Source organism: Caenorhabditis briggsae (assembly GCF_000004555.2).
Source record: "Caenorhabditis briggsae complete genome, chrV, whole genome shotgun sequence".
In the NCBI taxonomy this organism is placed as follows: Eukaryota; Metazoa; Nematoda; class Chromadorea; order Rhabditida; family Rhabditidae; genus Caenorhabditis; species Caenorhabditis briggsae.
This window is the reverse complement of record NC_013488.2, coordinates 16,725,712-16,740,780: the sequence shown is the minus strand read 5'-3', so window position 1 is coordinate 16,740,780 and position 15,069 is coordinate 16,725,712. Positions and strand designations below refer to the sequence as shown.

The 15,069-nt window shown below is 34.9% G+C and overlaps 7 protein-coding genes across 7 annotated transcripts; 5 read left to right on the top strand and 2 right to left on the bottom strand.

Annotated features, from left to right (window-relative positions):
• Positions 1-393: 393 nt before the first annotated feature.
• Positions 394-3,663, top strand: CBG15919 (the record flags this gene model as incomplete). Its single annotated transcript, XM_002638210.1, has 8 exons — positions 394-427; positions 471-660; positions 742-833; positions 888-1,146; positions 1,555-2,290; positions 2,857-3,258; positions 3,363-3,417; positions 3,545-3,663. The coding sequence occupies 8 exons, from the start codon at positions 394-396 to the stop codon at positions 3,661-3,663; spliced, it is 1,887 nt and encodes a 628-aa protein (XP_002638256.1).
• A 304-nt stretch (positions 3,664-3,967) lies between these two features.
• CBG15918 lies at positions 3,968-5,134 on the bottom strand (the record flags this gene model as incomplete). The annotated part of the gene is made up of 3 exons (XM_002638209.2): positions 3,968-4,183; positions 4,239-4,776; positions 4,908-5,134. The coding sequence occupies 3 exons, from the start codon at positions 5,132-5,134 to the stop codon at positions 3,968-3,970; spliced, it is 981 nt and encodes a 326-aa protein (XP_002638255.2).
• A 1,072-nt stretch (positions 5,135-6,206) lies between these two features.
• CBG27283 lies at positions 6,207-6,368 on the top strand (the record flags this gene model as incomplete). The annotated part of the gene is made up of 1 exon (XM_045238376.1): positions 6,207-6,368. One exon carries the CDS (start codon positions 6,207-6,209, stop codon positions 6,366-6,368), a length of 162 nt encoding a protein of 53 aa, XP_045099761.1.
• A 553-nt stretch (positions 6,369-6,921) lies between these two features.
• Cbr-srz-42 lies at positions 6,922-8,186 on the top strand (the record flags this gene model as incomplete). The annotated part of the gene is made up of 6 exons (XM_002638208.1): positions 6,922-7,086; positions 7,132-7,247; positions 7,300-7,323; positions 7,383-7,683; positions 7,736-7,897; positions 7,947-8,186. The coding sequence occupies 6 exons, from the start codon at positions 6,922-6,924 to the stop codon at positions 8,184-8,186; spliced, it is 1,008 nt and encodes a 335-aa protein (XP_002638254.1).
• Positions 8,187-9,663: 1,477 nt separating this feature from the next.
• CBG15915 lies at positions 9,664-10,545 on the top strand (the record flags this gene model as incomplete). The annotated part of the gene is made up of 2 exons (XM_045238375.1): positions 9,664-9,985; positions 10,097-10,545. The coding sequence occupies 2 exons, from the start codon at positions 9,664-9,666 to the stop codon at positions 10,543-10,545; spliced, it is 771 nt and encodes a 256-aa protein (XP_045095846.1).
• A 262-nt stretch (positions 10,546-10,807) lies between these two features.
• On the bottom strand, positions 10,808-13,571 carry Cbr-nas-24 (the record flags this gene model as incomplete). The annotated part of the gene is made up of 4 exons (XM_002638206.1): positions 10,808-10,964; positions 11,504-12,268; positions 13,228-13,352; positions 13,395-13,571. The coding sequence occupies 4 exons, from the start codon at positions 13,569-13,571 to the stop codon at positions 10,808-10,810; spliced, it is 1,224 nt and encodes a 407-aa protein (XP_002638252.1).
• A 529-nt stretch (positions 13,572-14,100) lies between these two features.
• On the top strand, positions 14,101-14,601 carry CBG15913 (the record flags this gene model as incomplete). The annotated part of the gene is made up of 1 exon (XM_002638205.2): positions 14,101-14,601. One exon carries the CDS (start codon positions 14,101-14,103, stop codon positions 14,599-14,601), a length of 501 nt encoding a protein of 166 aa, XP_002638251.2.
• Between the last annotated feature and the right edge of the window lie 468 nt (positions 14,602-15,069).

The window sequence follows — 15,069 nt, the reverse complement described above, 5'->3', positions numbered from 1 at the left end:
AATTCTGAATTTCTGAATTTCTGAATTTCTGAATTTCTGAATTTCTGAATTTCTGAATTTCTGAATTTCTGAATTTCTGAATTTCTGAATTTCTGAATTTCTGAATTTCTGAATTTCTGAATTTCTGAATTTCTGAATTTCTGAATTTCTGAAAGAATTTTGAAAAAAAAATGTTCAAAATTCATTTGAAATCTTACATTTTCCAACAAAATGTCAGAGACCCAGAGAAACAGACAAGAAAATTATAAGAAAGAAAACAATGAGTCATTCAAATCATTGCAACTGATAAGAATTACTCATAGACGTTTTCATTGTCTTTTTTCATATTGCTAATTGATTTTTTCTTTAAAAATAGACAAAATAATTAGTCATCAATTTATTTAAAGTTTGAAAATGAGTTCCCGTTATTCAGACTATAAATCGAGAGGTGAGTGAAATTTAGATTTTTTAAAATGTTTCAAAATTTTCAGATCCCCAAGACCCATCTGAAATCTTCTCGGAGACTTATCACTACAGATTATTATCTAGAAATGACCCACATTTTTCTGTCCCATATCGAAAATCAAAAAATTGGAGAAATCGAAAATGCGGATTCTTGAAAAATTGTGTTTTGGGTTACGGTATTGGTATCATTGCATTTTTCATTTTTATTTGCGGACTGTATGTTTACAAAGCAGTGGAATGGAGAAATTGTGAGTTTTTGAATCTTTTTCAAATTTTGAACATTCTGATAACTTCCAGACAAATTAACCCCTCAAAAATGCAAAATTTTACTAGATTTCCAAAGATTTTTAGTGATTTTGGTATTCAAAAATTGAATGGAACCTCAGAAGGTAACGAATAAAACTTTTTTGAATTTTAAATTAAAAAAAAAAAAAAAACTTCAGGTTCAAAAAAATTATGCCACCCCAGAATTATTGGGTACTACAAAGGTTGGGATAATCAAATAATTAGGTCAAGCCAATTAGGAAAATTGAGCCACGTCATTTTCAAATATTTGGTGATTTCGAAAAATGGGTCAACAATAGAATTCAAGAACAATTTGGAGGAAGCGAAATTTCTGGATCTGAAAAGAAGGATTGGGGATTTTAAAGAGACAAAATTGATGATTTCTTTGGATTTTGGGAAAAATTTCAAAATGGAAAAGTGAGTTTTTGAAAAGTGAATTACCGTAAAAACTCTAATAGGACGTCACCCGATTTGTTAAATGTGATTCTATGTATCTCATTCTCTGTGAAAGATATCAAAAAGTGGTTAACTAATAAAATGTTGTTGATATAATGATAAACATTTTATTAGTTGACAACGTTTCGATATCTTTCAAAAGAAGGGAGATATATTGGCGCAAATTGGACGGTCCGGGTGCCGTTCTATCAGTGTGTTTACGGTATATAAAACTTTCTTTCAAGTTTTTAGAATTTGAAATTTCGAAAATTCGAAAACTCTAAAATTCAAAAATTTTGACTTCCAATTTTTTTCGTTTAGAATTTGCTTAAAATTTCAACACTTTCTCATGTTTCCTTCCAAAATATAGACCAATTTTTCAATTTTCAGATCCCAAACCCTCATCACAAATATCAATTCATTTTTGGACTTCCACAATTGGGACGGTGTGGATATCGATTGGAGACATCCAACTCCAGAAGACATCCCAAATCAAGTCAAATTTTTGAGAAATCTCAAAAAATCTATAAATCCCAAAAAGCTGATTTCCATGGTTTTTGGCGGTCTGGAATGGACGTATTCCTACCAAATGGATTTGAAGAATTTAATCGAAAATTTGGATTTTCTGAACATTTTTTCAATGGATTACTACAATGGAAATTTGACGGGACCACCGGCTCCATTATTCTCTGGAGATGGAGAATTTCGAGGATTCAATGTGGACCGAACGATGAAATATTTTGTATGCAATACGAAAAATTCGAAAAAGATGAATATGGGAGTTCCATTTTATGGAAAGTTCTGGAAAAATGTGAAAAAAGAACCAAAAGATGGTATTTGGAATTCTGGAAATTTCGAAAACAACATTCCATGGAGATCGATAAACTTCAAAAAATCAGAAAAATGGCACAAATATGCAATGACCCCTTTTATTTTGGATTCTGAGAAGAACACTTTTTTGGGATTCGAGAATCAAAAAAGTTTGAAAAAGAAAATGGAATATTTGAAGAAGAAGAATCTGGGAGGATTGATGATCGAATCGATTGGAGATGATGATGACATGGATTCTTTGCTGGATACTGTAGTTGAGAATTTTGAATGTGTGGAGAAGGAGAATAGTAATTTGGTCAATTATAAATGTTGAACTTCTTTGTTGATTCTAATTTTTTTTCTATACGTTTTTTTGGAAAACACAACTTTGACTCCGCGTCACTTCGAAACCGCGACACTTCGAAAACGGTCATTTCGAAACCGAAAAAAACACGGTCATATAAAAATGAAATTGAAAAATGAAGAAAAAACTTGAAATGAAAAAAAATTGCAATTTCGCAGTTTCGAAATGACTGGTTTTGAAATGACCGGTTTCGAAATGTTCCGCAGTTTCAAAGTGATCGGTTCCGAAGTGTCGCGGTTTTCGAAACGACTGGTATTGAAATGACCGGTTTTGAAATGTTCCGCAGTTTCAAAGTGACCGGTTTCGAAGTGCCGCGGTTTCGAAATGGCTGGTTTCGAAATAATGGTTTTGAAGTGTTACGCAGTTTCGAAACGTCGCGGTTTCGAAGTTACGCGGAGCCACAATTTCCACTCCTTCGTGTTATTCAAAAAAAACCCCAAATTAAAAAAAAACCCCAAATCCCATTCAATCAGAAGCAGCTGATAAGATCATTCAACCAATCAAACTAATTTTTTTAGAAGGTTTTCAGAGAACAGCTGAAAACAAATTTTCTGCGTTCCCCCAAAATTTCCCAAAACTTTAGTATCAAATTTCAAAAAATGAATAACACTACAATTGACCAATTTCATTCCAAAAATCGAGGCTTCGCTGCAACTTTCATAATTTATTTCTTCATTTCTGCTTCAATTTTTCCATTTTATATTCGAATATTCAATCGGAATAACAATCAAGAAAAGAATTCCCTAGTTTTTCGAATTCTTGCTCATTTTTGCTTTGTAATCAAGCTCAAATTTATCGTTATCATTTTAATGACTTTGGATCTCACTGTCTTGTATTTTTGGCTGGGAAAAAATGTTATCAGTGTATTCGGTATTTTTTATCTTTTAATTGGCTTATCTATTCTGAATTTTACAACTCAAGTGACTTATTTTCTATTGAGTTTGCTTGTCGTACAAAGATTCTTCATTCATTTTTGGCCATGGACTGAGAAATCGATGAAATTGGCAAAAATTATCAGTTTCAGCTACCTATTTGTTTGCCTAGAATTCCTTTCCTTCTTCATCCATCATTCATCAACGGTGAGTCAAAAAATGTGATCCCGAAAACCCAAGAGATCTAGAAAAACCCCTAGAGTGCCCTAAAAATCACTGCTTTATCTGGGTCCGCTAAACTGAACAAGTTTGATCTATTGACAACTTCTTTCAGTTCCTTTACATCACCATCAACACATGTCTATTCGTCTCGGCGTTTTTGTACATTCCAATTGCAATGAATTTATACAATTATCGATTTGTATTATCTACCCAAACGATAAAACCCCATAGATATGTGATGTCCCAATTGGCGTCAATTTTAATTCTCAAAATGTTGACTTTTCTTTGTATTTATCACTCGAATTATTTGGATTTCGAACACTTCATCTGGTTTTGCAAAGCCATTGACGCATTCGGATCTTCGATTGTAATTCAAATATCTTATTTATGTTGTACGAAAATCTTTTAGGAAATGTTGAAATGTAAATTGGAATTTTTCAGGTATTTTGTACCCCAGAATTGACGACTTTGTACCTCTAAAAAGGCCTCCAAATTATTTTCCCTATGAATTATCGAGTTTCACGATATTAACACGTTATCTGAATCCTACTTCATTTAACTTGAATTCTAAACTCTCATTAGATTCTGGTATCTGATAACGATGAGTGATAGTCAAGCGCCCATTTTCAGCCAATGGTCCAGTTGGAATCTCTGCTCCAAGTGCTCGAGCAAACTTTCTAATCGAAAAACCGTCCAAAATACTGAAATATTCCAGCTCACATGATTCAAATTTTTCGGAAGTGGGTATAATCTGCAAAAAAGGAAATTCATGCCTTGCCTGTAATGCACAACCAAAAACAACTTACATCTCGAATTCTCGGAACATCCTCAAACGTGTTTTCACCTATCAGATGGAATTTGAAGGTTTTCAAGTGATTAAAATGCACTAAATCCTCTACATTGAACTTCATGGTCGTGTCAAAGTCCACATTTTTTGCCTGTTTGAATTGCTCGATTTCCAAAATCGTTCCATAATTTTCCATTTCTCCTGAACAAAGGATGTTAAGGCGAATCGACTCGAGGCTACCGGGATTCATCGTCGAGAGAAATTTGACAACTTGGTTTGTAGTTTGACCCTCAATGACCACATTTTTTGCGTTCAGAGCGACTGGCAGAAGATCATCGCAGCTTATTGTTTCTATAGATTCTTCGTGAAGACGCAGCGAGAAATGATTCACTTGAATATTGGGCATTGTCAGCAATGGAGTAAAGCATTCATTCTTTTTTATATAACATTCTTCACTTTCTTCGAATTTCGAGATGTTTTCTCTATAAAGTGTACAGCCACTCTCTTCTTTGAAAAACTCAGATTGTTCAATTTCCAAGACAGGCTCCAATCCCATACTGCAATATCTAGTTTCTCAAAAACTGGAGGAAAAGAATCGGCGACCTCTTTGATGGCATGATTCATGGATCGAAGACGAGCTCTGGAAAGAATGAGAAACTTCACAAATGGTTACAAAAGTGACTCTTACCTTTCAACTGCATCCAGGTTCTTGACGATTTCCTTCATTAATACAACTGGCATATCGACAAGTTTTTTTGGCTCCGGGTCCGCACTCCGGTCATAGTCCAAATGCAGTTCTCCTTGATAAAATCGATAATACCAGAATTCGAAATCCGGGTACTCCATGGCATCCTTTCCTACAACACGACAAAAGGTTTTAAGCATAATAGATTGGTTCCTTCTGGAGCACTTCATAGAGAATACAGCTTCTCAGGAAGTGCTGGTTCTTCTTGATGAAGTCGGATGATAATTTCATGATTTTCTAGAAATCAATGGAAGTTGGACAATTGAGGGGTGGGATCAGAATATAGTTTGAAGTATAATAGGGGTAGAGAGAAGGGACACGGCGTTTGCAGGCTGAGTTGAAGAATGAGTGTATTAATAGGAGACTGTGTCTGATCGATACATCAGATGATGTGACAAAAGGCGGAGACTTCCCACAAGACATACCAGGAACCCTTTCTCCTGCAGATGACGTTATGGATTATGTGGGTCATGAAGCAAAAAGTGTGGAAAATTTCTGAAAATCTCAAAAATTCCAGACTCTGGTATTCCCACTGATAGATCATTTTAATGGAGTGATGAAAAAGACACGAGCAACATTTCTTTTTCTATATGTCACTGGCTTCTTCCTAGCTCTAAAAGTTAAACAAAAGTTGGTATTAGTTCAAAAAATTTTCGAACTCTGAAAAAATTTAATTTTCAGAGACAATACGAGCATGGTTCTAACGTGATTTTACCTCTACATCAGTGGGTTTTATTAATGTTTCTTGATAACCTCGAAGACATGGTTGTCCCCACTCGTGTGTTGGATGTTTTTAGTGTACCAGCTATCGTTCAAATATCTTATCTGATTTGTTACAGAAAAAATGTTATTACTCTATTTGCTTCTTTCAAAAGAAGAAAACTTATTAGAGCACTGGCAACACCTGAAGTGACTTCTACAGTAAGCCCAGATACAAGAAGGCATTTGATTTGAAGTCAAAAAATATAGGGTTTTCCAGTCACAATTCGTAATTCTCTGCGTAAAATTGTTGCGGAAGGAATGGCCCTGCCATCGTGTTTTTCGTTTTCAAAATAAGCTCATGCACTCCCTTTTCGTCAAGGATTTAAGTTTGCCAAGGGAGTGCATGAGCTCGTGGATATGCTTTAAGTAAATGTACATTCGGTATTATTAACGTGTCAACCACATCGGTGGCATAATCATCTTATCTTATCTACGATCTAATCAATCGTCGCTATATAAGCTGAAGAAACCAACGACAAGATGTCTTCATTCGTTCCATTCCAATCGGTAGAAGTCTACGAAGGACGGCTCAATGGCAGCTCAACCAAGGAAGGACAAGGATCGATACGGATGGACCACGAGGACAACTCGGAAGAAGATTATGCTCTATTCGGGAGCCAGCCGATAACTCTTTTTATTTAACAAATCAGTTAAAATTAAACGACTTAATGTTGTTCTCATCTGATACTAGATAAATTAATCCTCTCTTGCTCATTCGTACGGTTAGGGGCTCACCAACCAATATGCCGTTTCGACAAAAATACTTTACTTTGAGCTTTATTCCAATTTTCAAAGATTCACACAATTTAATTTTTATACATGTTTCATGATAATCTAGTAGGCATGGTTCTCCTCACTCGTGTGTTGGATGTTTTCAGCGTTCCAGTTATCAATCAAGTGTATTATCTGGCTTGTAACAGACAGAATGTTATCACTCTTTTTGCTTCATTCAAAGGGATGAAACTCATAAAAGAATTACCAAACCTGAAGTGGCTTCTACAGTAAGCCCAGGTCCAGGAAGGCATATGGTTTGATTAATGACTCAACATAGGCTGTGAACTTTGAAATATTTTGTTAGCGTCATACTGATAAACTCTCCAGAAATATTTAGTGAAGTGCAGGTGATAATCAATTTCTGGGAGTATATCAACTTCAAATGAATCTATTTCACTCATTTCCTTCTTCATTCACAACAATGAGCGACAACTGGTACTTGTCAGCTATGACTGCTATCGTAGACAATGGTGATATATCTAATTGGAAATTGTCTTCCTTTTTGCTGGTCATTTTCATTTCTCTTCAATTGCTATTTCCATTTTATGCTTACGTCAACAGAGTTAATCGGGAGCGAGACAAAAATGTGTGTCCGAAGAGTGTGAAAATTACTGAAAATTCGAAATTTCAGACCCTCGTATTCCCATTAATCGATCATTTTTATGGAGTGATGAAAAAGACACATGCAACATTTTATTTCGTATACGTCGTTGGTTTATTCTGGTGGTTCAAAGTTGAACAAATCCCGTTAGTACCGTTTTTCAAACGTTTTCGAAACTATTAATAACATTGTTTTCAGAAAAAAGATGGGGCTGACTCTGATGTGAGTTAATCTAAATTAATTCTTGATAAACTAATTCTCTCTCAAATCCCGATTTACAGAACCATCCTCGGTTCAATTATCGTCTGTGCTTTGTGCTTATATGTTCTTATGCTCTTCACTCAAGTATTTCAATTTTTCTTAACAATCATGGCAGTCCAAAAATTTCTCCTCTATTTCCATCCTTCCTCTCAGAAACACATAGTTTTATCTCGCAAGAATATGCAATGTTTTATTCGTTTTACCTACTATTTATTACTTTTCAAAGAAGCTATATTTTTTATCTTATTTTGGGTTAGTATCATGAAAGAAGAGCTAGGTGAGAAAGTTACATTCTGGAATACAGTCAAACAGTTTGAACTGGTAAGGTTTTAGTTTTTTCTCGAACACTAGTTTCAGTATTTTTGAATTTAAGGTATTCTTCTTGTCAACGAATATAACTTTCTTTGCATCTGCTCTGTTGTACATCCCTATATTTATAAGTGTACGAAAGTTGTCAAATTTAAGATCAGTGCAAGAATCAAAACCTCAAATTTATATTTTCTGGCAAACAGCGACTGCATTGATTATGAAAGTGGTAAGCGGAAAAATCGAAAAATTCAGTATCATTCTTTATATTTTTAAAGATCTATACATCTTATTTCTTATTTATGTATTTTGACCACCTAGTAGATATGGTTCTCCCCACTCGTGTATTAGATATTTTTAGCGTTCCCGTTATTATTCAGATATCTTATTTGACTTGTAACAGACAGAATGTTATTACTCTATTCGCTTCATTCAAAGGCCGGAAACTCATAAGAGAATTGTTAACACCTGAAATAACATCTGCCGTCAGTCCAGAGCCCAGAAGGCACATGATTTGAATATTTGTACCGTTGACTCCCTCTTGTGAAGTTTTTTGAAACTCATTCAATTTTTGTGTCTTCTGAATCTTCACAGACGTGACGATGACTCCAGAAGAAAAAAATTCCGTCAGAATTGTTTTTAAAGATTTGCTTTGTAATGAAAAATGTTTGGTGTAGATCAAACCAGAAAAAAAATAAAGCGGTTTGGAACACTTGCTCTTGAGATGCGCTCACTGGAGCATAAAAGGTATGGTTCTGGAGTTTGGCTTTAACTCGGCTCAAAATGATCTAAATTTGCTCAAATTTTGAGCGAATGTGTGTCTTCAAATGTTTCACAAAATATATACAAAACTTTACATTTTGGGAATAAAATTTTTCATATGTTTTTCATTTTTATGTACCGAAGACAAGCTATGTATTTTGAAAAAAAAAACTTTTATTCCCGACATACAACGTCTTGTATGCATAATATAGAGCAATTGAAGACACACATTCTATCAAAATTTGAATAAATTTGGGTCATTTTGAGCCAAGTTATATCTAAACTCCAGAACCATACCTTCTATGCTCCAGTGAGCACATCTCAAGAGCAATTGTTCCAAACCGCCTCAAATTTGTTTGGTATATATTTGATCTACACAAAACATTTATCATTACAAAGCTAATCTTTAAGAAAATTCTGACGGAATTTTTTTTCTTCCGGAGCCATCGTCACGTCTGTGGAAATTCAGAAGACACAAAAATTGACTGGGTTTCAAAAATTGATATTACGTTTTGTTGAAAATTCAGCTACATATAACAAAAAAGTTTTCGATTATTGGACAAGTTTGAGCAAAGTTATGAACAAAAGTATAGAGGGACACTCACTAACGTTCACCACTGTAGAATAATTTTCGAATAAGGAGCGTCATACTCATAACCTTTTCAGAAATATTTAGCCTAGTGCAGGTGAAAATGGATTTAATTCGATATATATATATATATATATATATATATATATATATATATATATATCAACTTCAACTCGTATATTTCACTCATTCTTCCTCACTTCCTTTTTTTGCGTTTGTGATGAGTGACACTTCGAATACATCGTCTATATTTAGCTTAGTTGAGAATGACGATATAGATGTAACCTTTTTCATTGAGTTATCTGTATATATAGTGGCGATTATTTTTATTTCGCTTCAATTGCTATTTCCATTTTATGCTTACGTCAACAGAGTTAATCGGGAGCGAGACAAAAATGTGTGTCCAAAGAGTGTGAAAATTACTGAAAATTCGAAATTTCAGACCCTCGTATTCCCATTAATCGATCATTTTTATGGAGTGATGAAAAAGACACATGCAACATTTTATTTCCTATACGTTATGCTTATCTACATTTTTGTACAATTTAAAAAACACATGTTAATAATCTCTTCAAGGCAAGACTCTTCTAAAATCCAAATTTTTCAGAAATATTGACGACAAATTATTGACAGCGTAAGTTGAAATGTGTTTCGATTCCACAATGCATTCTGACTCCAGCCCATTCTTCCTACCAGAAGGCTCCATTAAACCAAGATTTTTTATTCCTATTTTACAGAATCTGGATTCCAGCCGTTGGCGTCGCTTTATCTACTTATATTCTTATGATCTCCACTCAGGTGTTTCAATTTTTTCTAACGATTTTGGCAATTCAAAAATTCTCGCTCTATTTCTTCCCATCCTCGCAAAAATACATAATTCTATCCCGCAAGAATATGCGATATTTTATACAGTTTGCCTACTATTTATTCATTATCAAGGAAATTTTCAGTTTAATTTTATTTTTTGTTAGCGGGAGACCAGAAAGAATTAACACTGGATTTTATATGCCAATTGAACATTTTGATCTGGTGAGCTTATCTGTTTTTACTGAAAATTAATTTTTCATCTTCATCAAGATATTCTTCGTTTCCATGAATATAACTTTCTTTGCATCTGCTCTGTTGTACATTCCTATAATGATAAGTGTTCGAAAAATGTCCCATTTGAGATCAGTTCAAGAATCGAAACCTCAAATTTACATTTTCTGGCAAACAGCGACTGCATTGAGTGTGAAAATTGTGAGTTTGAAAATCTAATATTCGGTATCATTTCTTTTTTTTCCCAGATTCAAACATCCCTCTTATCATATAATTTTTTCAAATCTATCAAAGCTCTAATTCTCTTTTCTCGTATGTTTGATGTTTTTAGCGTTCCGGTTATCATTCAGATATCTTACCTGACTTGTAACAGACAGAATGTTATCACTCTACTGGCTTCATTCAAAGGGAAGCAACTGATTAAAGAATTGATAACACCTGAAGTGACTACTAGAGTGAGTCCAGATCCACGGAGGCATATGATATAATTGTGGATGTAAAATTGTTCGGGTCAATCCTAGAAGAGGGGTCCCAAGTTGGAACCGTCAGTTCCATGATCCGACTTGCAACCCGAAAAGATACTCAAGGATCTAGGGACGTTGGGCAAAAGGACGGGACCACGTGCGTCATATTGGGACCGCTAATGATCGATGTATCCTGGTGTATCTTTTTGGGACTAAATTGGTACCGCTCTTCTGGGATAGACTCAAGTGTTCTAATTCGAAATTGTTTGCAATAATAAAACTTCATTTAACCAAATCGAATAGATTCATCAATATAACGATAGCTGAATGTCGCAGCCGCTGGTTCGGTTCGATCCTTGGAGTAGACCTCAATGACAGTTGGGTTCTTTACCGAGGAGATGACTTTCTGGGCGAACGGTTGTTGCTCGTTGAGGCAGCAGATTCTGGAAAACTCGGTCATATATTATGCCCTATTACAGTACCGGTCAATGAGTCATGCAAAAACGTATTTTCAGGAGTCTGGAGCCTTCATTTCAAAATTTTGAACGATTTTGGGATTTTCAAGATTTGTTTTCAGATTCTGGTTTTTAGACTTCATTTTAGTCCAAAAACCAACTTTCTAACACTTCTAGCAGCCGAGATACAGCCATTCAAAGCTTTGGAGAGACGCAGACAGTTAGAGAGTCTCGTCGTCTGCGTCTCCAGCCCCTAAACTTCAAAAAATGAGAAATATCGGTTTTAAAATCACTTTTCTAGGATCACTGGGAGCCGAGATACAGCCAGTTTGACGACGAGACTTTCTAATTGTCTGCGTCTCTCCCTCTGCAAAACTTTGAACGGCTGTGTCTCGGCTTCTAGAAGTGCTAGAACGTTGGTTTTTGGACTGACAAAAAAAAATTTAAAAACCCGTTTAAAAACCTGAAAATGGCTGGGAATCAATCGAAAATTCAGTTTTTGTATATATTATTGACTGAAAACTTACAGTGGATTAGTGGTCATGTGATCCATTCTGTACTTGATTTCAATTCCATTATGATTACAACTACTTCGGCAGATGAAATTGTCCAGTTTCTCAATTTTAATTTCAATTGTCATGCCATATGGAGCTTGAATATGATGGAAATAGGAAGTGAACCCATCCAAGTTGTCTCCGGTGAATACGTAACTGCTATTGACAGTTTTCGTTTGCCATTCTGGTTTTGCTATTAGGACACACGATCCTCCGCATGGTGCTTCGTTGCAAAGTGCTCCGAACCATCCACGTGGGCAGTTGCATTTAGAACAGTCCCCTGGATTAGTATATCCTCCATTTTGACAAGGCAACTCGGTTGGACAGGAGCACTCGTAGAACTTGTTGACCTTATACATATCGTGGAAACTGACTCTGCGATTTCCAAAAGTGTAATCCGAATCCTTATCCCAGGCACTCATGATTTGTGGTTCATAGTGATTAATATCATAAGCCATAACAGAGCCGTGATCAAATGGGGTTAAGAGGGTGGTGGTACTCCATTGATCGATTCCCATATCGACTTGAAGACCTCTTCGGACCACTTCAGCTTGACTGATATTGAGCTTGTCGTCACGATCCGGACGGGAGTGCTCATGGATGATGCCAAGGGAGTGCATGAGCTCGTGGATATGGGTACCAAATATGACAGCGCAGTGACCGGTTTCGAGGACTTCTTCTCCACCTGGGTTCGAACGAGATCCAGGTGCACCGAGTTTGGATCTACAGCCGGTAAAACTGAAATGAAATATTGTGATATAGACCACTATCCGGCATCCTAATATTGGGATATAGAACACTAGCCGACAAAATTTTTTGACTTAATTTTAGTCTGAATATCAACGTTCTAGCATTTCGAGAACTCGAGATACATCCGTTAGTAGTAGGGAATTGTCCTTTCTGGTGCAGCTTTTTGCCCACTTTTTTCAAATTTTTATTTTGCTGTTTTTTCAAGTTTTTTGCCCTAATTATTTTTTTCATATAATATTCTTAGCAAAATCCACGATTTTCACACTCTCAGATTTTGGTGAACTCAGTTCACCCCCCACTCACTTTCCCACTTTTGCCCACTTTTTTCAACCTCTCAAAACAGTCAATTTTCACCCCAACTGATAACAAATTCTCTACACTTAAACACTTTTTCAACTCTCTTATCAATTTGTTCTCGAGACTCACTGGTAAAGCGCCTGTCTTGTGTTTGAATGGTAGAAAGTTCGAACCCCACTCAAAAGCTCAGGATTATCCACTTAATGAGATCCGAAAAATATGCAAGAAAAATTGAAAAAAAATCGAAAAAAACGAAAAAAATCAGGAAAAAAACTGAAAAAAATCAGAAAAATCAGCCAAAAATTCTCGTCGAGCAAACATGAAAAATCAACCGTCAGAACCATGAAGAAACGGCAAAAAAAATCAAGTGTTAACCAACACTCTTTTCATTCAATTCTTTACCATTATTACGTTTTATTAAATGCTGAATAAAGATTTGAAACCATTAATCAATAATATAGAAAAATTAAATTTTGTCCAGATGTAATTCTTCCATTTCATCGCGGAGCTTCTCCTGCTTCTTTTCTAGCTCGCGTTTATGTTTCTTGATTATTTTTCCAGCTTGTCTTCTTTCGACGCGGCTCTGTAAAAGAAACATCAAACTTAAATATGAAAATCAACAGATTATTACCGAAGCTTTTTTGTCATACAATTCCCGTCTTTTTTTGATTCGAGCTACCTCCGACTTATACTCTCTTTCAAGATTTTCAAGTTTCGCCTCCTCCACCTTCACATCGCTTCGAAGTTTATCTAGTTTCCCGTTTTGAGCTTCAATCTAAAATCAAACAATGTAGAAATTAGTACACATAAAACTTACCCTTGCTACACGATTTTCTATCCAGTCATCTTCCCTTTGTCTCTTAAGATATTCTTGTCCATCTGCGACTGTGATTTTTTCCTTATCTTCAATAGCGTTATTTATCAGTATCGGAATATGACTTGGACGTACCACAGTGGTCGGAGATAGTGCGGTATTTGGTGGATCCACTTCCATTTTGAAAATACAAACTTTAAGAAACAACTACAAAGAGTAGGGAAAAAATTTCAAAATGAGAAAAAATGGAAAAAGAACATAAATGTCAAACTCTTATCTACACATTCCTGTTTTATGTTCCTAATAAATGGATATGTACTGTTTAAAGTGTCAAAAGCGCACAGGTTCTAACAGTGTCACAAAGACATTAACCAAAAATAATAGACAAATATTCAAAGGAAACTGTCAAGTATGTAAAGCAACCAAATGTAAAATAGCTTCAACTTTGAAAACTGGTGGTGACATCAAACCTATGAAAACGTCAAAAAAACCTATCATCATTCTCGAACAAACTTTTTATAATCCTGAAACTGGGTTCTGTGGAATTAATGAACTTCAAAGAAAAACCAAAAGACCGATCAAAGAAGTAAAACAATTTCTCAACGAACAAGATGTCTACACTCTTCATAAACCTGCTCGTAAAAACTTCAAAACGCAAAGAGTTTATATTCACCATATAGATGAGCAATGGCAATCCGATCTTGTTGAAATGATTCCATATGCAGAAGAAAACAATAACTTCAAATATCTTTTAACTGTAATTGACTCTTTTAGTAAAAATGCTTGGGTAGTTCCACTCAAAACAAAAACTGGAAAGGAAACTGCAAGTGCTTTACAATCCATTTTCAAATCCAGGAAACCTCAAAAAATGCAAACCGATAATGGAAAAGAATATTATAATCAGGAAATGAAAGCTCTATTCAAAAGTTTTGATATCAAACATTTTTCAACATACTCCGACAAGAAAGCTTCAATCATAGAAAGATTCAATAGAACTCTCAAAGAAAAGATGTGGAAAATGTTCACTCATCAAGGTAATCATAAGTGGACTGATATTTTAGATAAATTAGTTCAAGGATACAATAATCATTATCACCGTAGCATAAAAATGACTCCCATTGAAGCATCCAAAAAAGAAAATGAAGATCAAGTACATGAGAACCTGTTCCCCTCCTCGAAAGAAATGTTGAAAAGTTCAAGTTCAAAATAGATGATACAGTAAGAATTACAAAGTACAAAGCTATTTTTGATAAAGGTTATCTACCTAATTGGAGTACAGAAATATTCAAAATCACTCAAGTTCATCCAGGGGAAGTCACAACATACTCCATTAAAGATTTAGCAGATGAAGAGATCAAAGGAAAGTTTTATGAAGAAGAACTTACTCTGTTTAATAATGTCAAAGAAGAATACAAAATAGAAAAGATACTGAAACGTAGAACTAGGAAAGGAGTAAAAGAAATGTTTGTAAAATGGTATGGATATCCTGAGAAATTCAATTCATGGATTCAAGATAACTAAACACTAACAACTTTAACGCGATTATCTTTAATTTCAACAATATTTTCACTCATAATCAAACAATAACATTTTGTGTTTTGTACAATACTCTTTGAAAAGGAAGCTTTTATTGTAACGTCAGGTCTTGATTGGATAATTCTATCATTTTGTTTAGATA